This window comes from Populus euphratica, unplaced genomic scaffold (assembly GCF_000495115.2).
Source record: "Populus euphratica unplaced genomic scaffold, PopEup_1.0 scaffold122.1, whole genome shotgun sequence".
In the NCBI taxonomy this organism is placed as follows: Eukaryota; Viridiplantae; Streptophyta; class Magnoliopsida; order Malpighiales; family Salicaceae; genus Populus; species Populus euphratica.
The window spans coordinates 109,991-120,405 of NW_011499980.1; the positions used below are offsets into that span (position 1 = coordinate 109,991).

The 10,415-nt window shown below is 29.2% G+C and overlaps 1 protein-coding gene across 2 annotated transcripts; it reads left to right on the plus strand.

Moving 5' to 3' along the window:
* Positions 1-3,319, plus strand: LOC105139716 (F-box/LRR-repeat protein At3g26922-like). 2 transcript variants are annotated; one of them, XM_011046272.1, is made up of 4 exons: positions 1-65; positions 548-1,540; positions 2,824-2,993; positions 3,099-3,319. In XM_011046272.1, the coding sequence occupies exons 2-3, from the start codon at positions 563-565 to the stop codon at positions 2,980-2,982; spliced, it is 1,137 nt and encodes a 378-aa protein (XP_011044574.1). In that variant the 5' UTR covers positions 1-65; positions 548-562; the 3' UTR covers positions 2,983-2,993; positions 3,099-3,319. The 2 variants fall into 2 exon arrangements, with proteins under 2 accessions (XP_011044574.1, XP_011044572.1); XM_011046270.1 differs by having other exon boundaries at positions 2,824-3,319.
* Positions 3,320-10,415: the final 7,096 nt, after the last annotated feature.

Sequence of the window (10,415 nt, forward strand, 5' to 3'; positions counted from 1 at the left end):
AAAAACAAAACAAAACGAATCTCTCAATTTCCCCTGTACTATCTCGTCTCTGGCGAAATTCCCAGGTGAGTATCCCTAAAACCCTTTGAAATCAAATGGGTATGCAATAAATTTATGCAGCACGTCCTGTTTAAGCCTTTAATAGATTGGGGTTTATTGGTTGTTGCCTATGGATTGACAGATAGATGGGTTGATATTTATCTACATTAATTGGAAGATTTTGAATATAGTTTTAGCACACAAGGAGGTTTACTTTTTTTTTGTTTCCGACTCAGTTTTAATCCAAGCAAATCATAAGATTTTTTCTTCCAAATGCAATTTGACTTAGGTCATTGATTCAAAACAATAGATTTTAATCAGGTAATATTTTTTTTTTAATTTCAAATTGGTATGCAGTAAAATCAATCAATCAGTCTTCGTTGGTTATTGGTTTTGGAAATTAATTGGCTTAATCGGAACAACAAAGCATGGATTTTAACAATTATTTTCTTCGTAGTCTCATTTAATGGATCGTAATTAGTAATTCTAATGTTTTTTCATTTATCAGTGTTGGTGAGATAGAATGGAATCAAGGACTAGAAAGAGGTCATCGCTGAACAACAATGAAGACAAGATCAGTACGCTGCCAAATGTACTTCTCCATCACATTTTATCTTTTTTGGACGCAGTGCAGGTTGTTCAAACCTGTGTTTTGTCCAAAAGATGGATGAATGTGTGGAAATCTCATCCCTATCTTGACTTCAATTTTGAGACTTTTTCATCCTTAATAAGTTCATATTATTATGACGATGACATGAACAATTTCACTGATTTTATCAGTCATGTTTTACTACGTCGTAATAACATCGATGTTTTTAAGCTTTCCTTAGATACACGTCGTGATTGTCAGTATAGTGTGGTAGAATCTCTGATATATTATGCAGTTAAACACCACGTGGAAGAGATATCTATAAATACTGTTCATTGGGATGTGCCCATTGTGTTGCCTCGTTGTTTCTTTGACTGTGAATCATTGAGAAGCCTGAAATTGAAAGTTGACGGTGGCCTAGCTTTGCCAAAATCATTGGGGTTGCAGTCTCTGAAGACATTGCATCTTGGTGGGGCTCAGAATTTTGATGGGAAGATTTTCTCAAGTTGCCCGAATCTTGAAAATCTGACAATTGAAGATATATGCTTAAACGTGATTGAAAACTTCAATATTCATGCTCTTAGTCTGAAAAGCCTGGAAATTTTGAATTGGAGATATAATAGAATTAAGCAGGGGTGCAAAGTTATGTTAGTTGCTCCTAAGCTTACCAGTTTCAAGTTTGATGGGAACACTCCTCTTTTTTGGTCTGAAGTGAATCTTACCTCTTTGGATGATGTAAATGTAGTCTTGCAGAGATACTATTACAATCATTACTATCCATTCTATGTAGTTGAAGATGAATACATTTCAGAAGAAGAAGAAACTGAGCAGGGGCTTGGTCTCAATCTCATCAAGATGCTTCATCAGTTCTGCAGTGCAAAATCTTTGACATTATCCATGAATATCATTGAGGTGCATATTTTAAAACATTCTATAATTTAAGAGATAAGTTTGTGGTACAAGGCTGTGAAGTTCAGATGGCATGTCATCATTAGAGATATTGCGAAATTTGTCATTTTTGTTTCTTTAAAGATTTGTGCAGGAGGTTGTATTCTTAATTTGCATGGCTATCTTTAAGAAAATGATTTTCTTAGTGTGCATTCATTTAGACGCATCTTGTTAGCCTTTCATAAAGTTCCTAGCACATTAACTACTACTTCATTCCCTAGAGTGCTGCTAATTTAGTTGACAAATGCCTCCTTTTATGTTTTACATTGAAGAGTTGAAAGATATTCTCTTAACTGCAAGAAATGCCTCCTTTTATGTTTTACATTGAATAGTTGAAAGATATTCTCTTAACTGCATGAAAGAATTTTAGGATTTCGTGTCTGGTTGCTTGCTTGTGCATTAACCCAAGTGCATTTGATAAGGACTCTTTAGGATTTGGGAGTCATATTCCTGCAACTCTGTAATATTAACTATTAGGCAGTGTTGAATTCTACAGGTGATGGCATAAGCTTTTTGACATTGAATTTTTACTTTTTTAAATGCTATGAGTTTGCTTTGTATTTTGGCAATGGTGCTGCTACTGATAATGTTGAAATGTGACATATCCTTGGAGAATTGAATTTTACATTCCATGCATCTTAAATGCATTCTTATCCTCATAGGCTCTCTCCTTCTTTATGATGGCGTGCTGGGCATAGGTACAATAAATTTGAGCATACATCTCTTTCAGTTATTTTTTCCATGCAAGCTGATCACTGATTGGTTGGCTTGCAAGGCTTTGAATATTTGATAAAACTGGATTTTCTTGAGCTGCAATTTTTTATTCAAGTATGGTCGAGTGTCATTAACAGATTATTAATTTTATTATGTATAACTTTCATGCATATTTTACCCATGAATAAATAATAATAATAATAATAATAATAATAATAATTATTATTATTATTATTATTTTGTTATCGATGCCTAAAAGAATTTCATTTGATGAAATATCAAATCCTTTATATCCTTGTTCTGCTGCTGACTTTTGTGTGAAAACAAGTCTGTTTATCATTAATAACTAACAGACTGACGTAGTTAACATGTAAAGACAACTTTTTCTTCAGCCATACCCAACTAATGTTTATCATTTGTTGCTCACTGAATAACTAAAATGTTAATTATTTTATTTATTTACTTTGCAAGGGTATGTTTCTTGAACATCCTTTAATCTGGTTTCATTTTATATGAATTTTTCATGTTTCCAGGTTCTCTCAAAGATTCCGGCTGCTCTAAATAAACATCCTTCTCCATTTTCCAATTTGAAGTATCTGAAGTTGAAAACTGACCACAAGGATGTCACTTTTCCTGCCCATGTTTTGAATTACTTTCTTAGAAGCTCTTCTTTGCTGAAAGTATGCTTCTAATATCTCCCAAGGTAATCTAACATCTCCTTCTACATTCAAAGTTACTGTTGATGCCACTTAAATAATAACTGCTTCAGTCTCACTCTAACATGCCTTGTAATTTCGTGGGCACAAAGCTGTGAAGCTATATGAAGGCAGTTCTTTCCATTACCATACACATGTGAATGTCTTTCAAGTGCTTAGGTACTCCTTTGACACCTGTAATCTACATTCTAATTGATTGTGGCTTGATCCTTGTAGCATACAGCAATACAATATATGATGTTCTTTTTCCCACAATCATTGCTTGGTTAATCCAATATATTAGCTCTGATTGAAATCAGCATTTTGCATGAAACTTGCTGAGAAAGAACCCTGCATACGATGCGTTAGCAAAATTTGCCCAAAAGGTAAAAAGGAAATTTTTGGGTTATCTGTCATTCTTGCATGTCGAATTTGCAAATATTTATTTACTTGTTGGTAGTTGTTCACTGCCAAAGACAAAAATTGATTAATAACAGTTAAATTAACAAAGAGTTATTATTGATTCGGAGTTATGATTTATCAGGGAAGATAGGAAAGCATCCATCGTAGTATAATCTCCCAGATTAGATATAGACTCTTATGAGAAACTTTAACATATATATGGATGATTTTATTCTTAAACACAGTTTCTGTATGTAATTTGTAACTTTCTTCCAATTTATTTATTTTTCACTTTTTTATAGTGTTCTTTTGCATTTGAGTATATTTATTTTTCTTCTACCTTTTTCCTCTGTTTCGCTTTGCATCTTCGACAACAATATATATTTCTCAAAGATCTTTCATAAGGATTGAAATTTCAGACACTATTTGATTTTGTGAGGCTATTGCTGGAGATTATGTTCCTAGTTGTCGGAAGGAAGAAACGAAGATAGCATAATTGATCTTGAAAATTATTTGATTGATTGATCGATCTATAGACGGGTAAAAAAATCATAAGCATGACAGAGGCTAGTTACAAGGCCATGAAGAATTTAACAGCTAATTAACAGCTCAAGGACTAGTTGAGCAGGCTTAATTAGATTTACCGCGTTGTGGTTATTCATCGTTTAGCTCCCATAAGCAACAAACAATAGCACATGGACAGACTTTGAAGTGCTCTGCATCTTATACCTCTGTTAGACTGTTACCATTCCGAACATCAGGCGTTACTACTCCGTAATAACACATATATCTTTCTAGGAAGTGCAGGTGCTCACACCATTGTGGCCCCAAACCCTAGTTAGCCACCAATGGCTTCTCTTGAACGATCTTCCTATAATCAAATGAACATGTCTAATTCTAATGTAAGAGTCATCTAATTAGAGATGAAAAATACAACAAACATGAATTAAGACAATAATGATGTGGTAGGTCATGATTAATGAACTAAATCAGATTTAAAATAAGTTAATACAAAATTGATCTTTCGTATAAAAACTTGAGGAGTAAGTACCAAGGTATCTTCTAAGAGCAAATGGTTTGATGGAAATGTACGGAGGTGTTATATGTTAGTTTAACAAACATTGTTGCAAGCCCAACATTATTAGAGTATGATCACACATTATATAGGTGTAGATAGGCTTACATGCCGTCTCAAATTGAGATTATATGACTCGACAACCTTATAATAAACAACCTTGTTCCTAGGCAATATAATGCTCCACAAGTTACCTTCCAACGTGGTAATGTCAAACCTCTCAAGGACTTACTATCAAACATAAGCAATGCTGTAAATAGATAAACAGATGGAGTTAAGCTAACTTAATACCTAAGCAGTTATTTGACTACGACGAACAATCAATAAGAGAACACTTGTTAAATTCAGAACACTTGTTAAATTCATTTATCATTGTGGTGATGGTGTACAAATTCTTTAATAAAATTATTATTGTTTAGCTTATCATAAACCAAAATATCCTTTCATTGGTTCTCTGCGCTATCGACAAATTCAATTAGTAGTATGAAAGAAATTGAAACTTGTTTTCATGAGCATTTTTATAAAACAAAGCTAGAGTTGTCATTGGCTAACTTAGCTAGGATAGTCTAAGATCTAAGATAATATAAAAAAAGTTATGCTTTTTAATTCAGAATTCTAAAACCAAATGCATAATAGCTATAATAAAGTAAGAGTGCGTTAAATTTATTATGGAGTGGATGTAGTGGAGTATTACAATGAGGTTTATGAGAAGTAGGAACTTGGATATATATATATATATATATATATCTTAACAAATGATATTGTTTGATATTAAACGATGTTTGAGAAATGAGAAGGAAAATAAAGTCATCGAGGGTAATATACCTAAATGGCTATTTCAATGAAGTTGAAATTGCACATCCAATGATTTACTTAAACTTTAATGAAGAATTAAAAAAAAACATTATTAATATTGAGTATCTTGTTATTATTTTTGTAAGAATTAAACATTTCCTTGTAACAACTTTCTTTTTGAAATTAATTTTGATAGAAGAAATAAAATAAAAAATATGAAATTTTAACCCACAAGTTAAAATTGAAGGGATATTGCTATGGTTAAAGTCAAATGTGCAATGCATCAAATCTTGTTTTTAATCAATTTTAATTTCAACACTTAAATTATAAAAAATTATGTGAATTTAAAAAATTATAGGAACTAGTTCTCTACCCACTGTGCATATACATATAATTTCACAAAAAGTCATTAAGCATCTTATCATCGGGTTTGTGCTCAATTTAAACAAAAAATTATTTAGATTTCTCACTTTTTAAAGAATTCAAATTAAAGAGACTATAATTGAAAGTTTTGAAAAAATGCAGCCCTTTTTGTCTTAATAAAGAAGAAAAGGAAAAATCAATCGTGGCAACCAAAGAAATAAAAGAGGAAAAAACAAGAATGGATTGCATAATCATACTAGAGCTCCATCATTACTATATGTTGTCACACAATGAATTCCTTGTCAAGATGATTCAACGATAATAAATATTACTATAATATCTCGGAGGAGGCTATACACGCCTCCTTAATGTACTAGCCTTTCTCATACACTAATACTTGTAACACACAAAATACCTTTTAATATCTTTTGTTTTTGATTCTCCTATAACTCTTTAATTTAGTCATAATTTTCATCTCTCTCAAGCTCAATAAAAACCTAAATAGGAAAGTAGAAAGGACAAGAAAGGAAATAGATAAATGACTCAAATCAAGTAAACTTATTATGGTCGTATTTATGACACAAGTTTTTAATTTGACGGGTTAGCCTAGGTTAACCTGAATTATGAATTTCACAAATTAACATGAGTAAACCTAATAAGTTATCATTTCAATTTCATTTAAAAAGATGTCATTATGATCACAATAATATCATTAGTGTTAGAGAATGATATAAATCATATCCTAAGATCTCACATGAGCTCCATCATTACTATATGTTGTCACATAATGAATTCCTTGTTAAGATGATTCAACGATAATAAAAAATATCACTATAATATCTCGAAGGAGGCTATACACGCCTCCTTAATGTACTAGTCTTTCTCATACACTAATACTTGCAACACACAAAATACCTTTTAACATCTTTTGTTTTTGATTCTCCTATAACTCTTTAATTTAGTCATAATTTTCATGTCTCTCAAGCTCAATAAAAACCTAAATAGGAAAGCAGAAAGGAAGGGAAAGGAAATAGATAAATGACTCAAATCGAGTAAACTTATTATGGTCGTATCTATGACACGAGTTTTTAATTTGAGGGGTTAGCCTAGGTTAACCTGAATTATAAATTTCACAAATTAACATGAGTAAACCTAATAAGTTATCATTTCAATTTCATTTAAAAAGATATCATTATGATCACAATAATATCATTAGTGTTAGAGAATAATGTAAATCATATCCTAAGATCTCACATAACAGTCTAAACTATTGAGTTGAAATGGTTCTTTGACATAGTATTAGAACTTTGATGACCAAGCGGTCACGAGTTTGAATCTCACCATTTCTATTTATTTGATAAAAATTAAGTGCAAGGTAATATGAGTTTGTCCAAGTTTAAAGCTCAAAGAGCTTTCACTAGAAGATATGTGTTAGAGAATAATATAAATCATATTTTAGGACCTCACTTAACAACTTAAATTATTGGGCTGAGATGATTTTTTGACAATTAAAACCATGGATCGATACTTGTAACAAGCATGAGAAATGAAGTTCGTAGTTTCTTTTAATTATATTGCTTAAGTTTTTCCCTTCTAATACTTTGACTATAATTTTGAGTGGTCAAAATGTTTTAAAAATAATTAATTTTCTATACAATTCTCTAGTATTGGTAAATCCTTCTACCTTGCATCACAATCTATTAAAATCTTAGATATCTTGTAACAATACGAATTATAGGTCAACTAATATTGATGTCATCCTTATTTGTTAAAATGTTGTGTTTGAACCTCTTTTTTGTCACATACAATAATTTGCATAATCCTTCTTTATAGTTTAAGGAGATTGATATATTATGTTGCTATCTTTGTTTTTTTAATTATGAATTTTTTAGTAAGTTAATTTTAAAATGTTATGATGAAGATATAAATTTACCAAAATTGGTGAGGATTTGGTCTTAGAAAAGCTTCGAATTTGAAGAGTTTTTAAGCATTGATTGTAATAACAACTTTAAACTTGATATGGACAAGTTGGATGTTTAACCATTTATACACTTGATTCTAAGATCTTGAAAATTTTAATTCTAATTCACATTGTTAGTTCAAAAGGAGAGAAAAAAAAGAGAATAAAAGTCAAACTAAAAATAGTAAATAATTTTTTGAGCGAAATATGAAAAAAAATATGAATATCATCTATATAATCACATCTTTTTATCATATGAAATTTAATTATTTTTTCAACACATCAATTTCATGATTTCTTTCTATCACATTTTATGATTTCTTTCTATCACATGAAAGCTTATCAGATATAGAAGTCTTAGCATGACTTATGGTGTAAAAAATGATACAAGATAATAAAAGCTTGAGTGATTTTATTATTAATGAAGAAAGTTTGAGTTATAGGAGTAACTTAAAAAAAATTAAATTATTTTGACAAATTTAAAGATTACACAATACCTTATAATAAATGATGGGATTTATACGCAATTAATATATGACAAATGAACAACATGACAACATAACTCATTAAATATTTTATTTATAAAAAAAACTTAACCAAACCATTTTTTTTTAATTATGTCAATTATGGACTAAATTAAACTTAACTAAAAATCAATTCATTAAGTTTATTTGTTTTTATTAATAGGTAAACAATAGGCCTTTTAATTAGGATGTTTTTTTTTAGATCTATGCTTTTAGTGTTTATTTACAATAAATATATATTGAATTGGGCTTAAGAAGCTTTCATAATAGGCTTGGTTTTCTGTAGGCCTTTATTAACAACTAATTGGTTTATTGTAATAGGCATTCACTTCTGAAGTTAGGAATGCACGCTTTGTTGTATATATACTAGTTAGGTGGTTTTTGTATGCTGCGGATTCATTTTTAATTTTCAAAAACAATTGAAAACAGAATCCAAGTTTTTTTTGGTCTTGCATAATTAGATCTTAAACATGTTTAGATGTTGTTATAGTCAAATTCAAGATTATTTTGAGTTTTGTTCGATTTAGCTCAAGTCTAATAGTAAATTAGTTTTAAATTAGACCGTATTAAATTCAAAGTTACTTGAATGGTGTATAAGATTTAAATTTATTTTTAAATTTTACAATTAATAATTAATTTATATGTAATTTATAAATAAAATTAATTACAATATAATGGTGGCAGACCATATGTTTGAAAATGATATGAATCTCTCCTCAGGTGTATTCTCATTATTAGCCCCACACAGGGAAACGGTAAACTCTCCCCATCTTCTATCAATTTGTTGATTGCTGGATGCAGTGATCCCGGTGCCTTGCTCTCCATACTTTATGTTAGTCCCTTGAAGCAGGGCAACCCCCCTAGACGAGGTGTTTTAAATTCATTAATTATTTTATTAATGATATTAATTATAGTAAAATATACTCTTATAAATTTTACTAAAAGTAATAACATTTATAATACAAATTAGAATATTTTTAGTATTAATATTATTAATTATTATAAAAATAATATTATTTATAACTCCAATAATAATAATATTTTTGCTATTAATACTATTAATTATACTAAAAAATAGATTAATAAAAAATACTATAAAAATCATATTATTTATAACACCAAATATAAAAATATTTTGGACATTAATAATATCAATTATACTAAAAAAATGTTATTAAGAGAACAAATAATAATAGTTTTGAGATAAACACTATTAATTAGACTAAAATAATAATAATATTTTTTTATATTAAGAAAAAAATATAATAATTCTTTTAATATTAATTATACAAAAAATATCAACAAAACAAACAATAAATTTTTTTATTATTAATACTCTAAAAATTAATTATACTAAAAAAATAATAAGAAAAATAATAATAATATTTTTAATATCAATACTTATAATTACATTAAAAGTAAAGGCAAGCCAACCACCATGTGGTGCTTGCCCTGCCTATAGCTAGGATCCATTTTATTTTGGATCTTACCTTGCCAGGTCCAAGGTTAACCTTTGATAATGTTTGTGAGTGTCCAAACCAAAGTACTACCCGACGCTTGGATTGCAGCCAAGTGCCATGAGGAGTTAGGGCTGTCTGCCCTCAAGAGGGAACCCAAGCGTCATGTGTCTCAACGTGATTTTTTTTATAGTAATAATAGTTTTTAAAATTTATCAATGATAATAATAATATATGTGCTCTTATAAATTTTAATGAAAATATTAAAAGTTTTATAATACAAATAATAATATTTTTAGTAGTAATAATATGAATTATTATAAAAATGATATTATTTATAACACTAAATATAATAATATTTTAGTGATTAATACTATTAATTATACTAAAAAATAATATTAAAAGAACAAATAATAATAGTTTTATTAATTCGACTAAAATAATAATAATATTTTTTTAATAATATTTTTACTAAAATAATAATAATATTTTCCATACCAATACTATCAATTATACCAAAAAAATATATTAAGAAAAAAATATAATAATTTTCTTAATATTAACTAAACAAAAAAAATATCAACAAAACAAACAATAATATTTTTACTAAAATAATAATAATATTTTTAATACTAATACTTGTAATTACACTAAAAATATAGGCAGCCCATGCGCCATATGGCACTTGAGTTGCACCCAAGAGTAAGCAAACGAAGTGCCAGGTGTCGTTGTGCTGTAAGTTTGGGGTGATGCTGCCCAAGTGCCAAGCCACGCTCATATCATCCTGGTTTGCCCCCAGCCGCAAGGTTAGGTAAATCAAGCACTAAGGGGCAACAACCCTAGTGGGCTTGCCT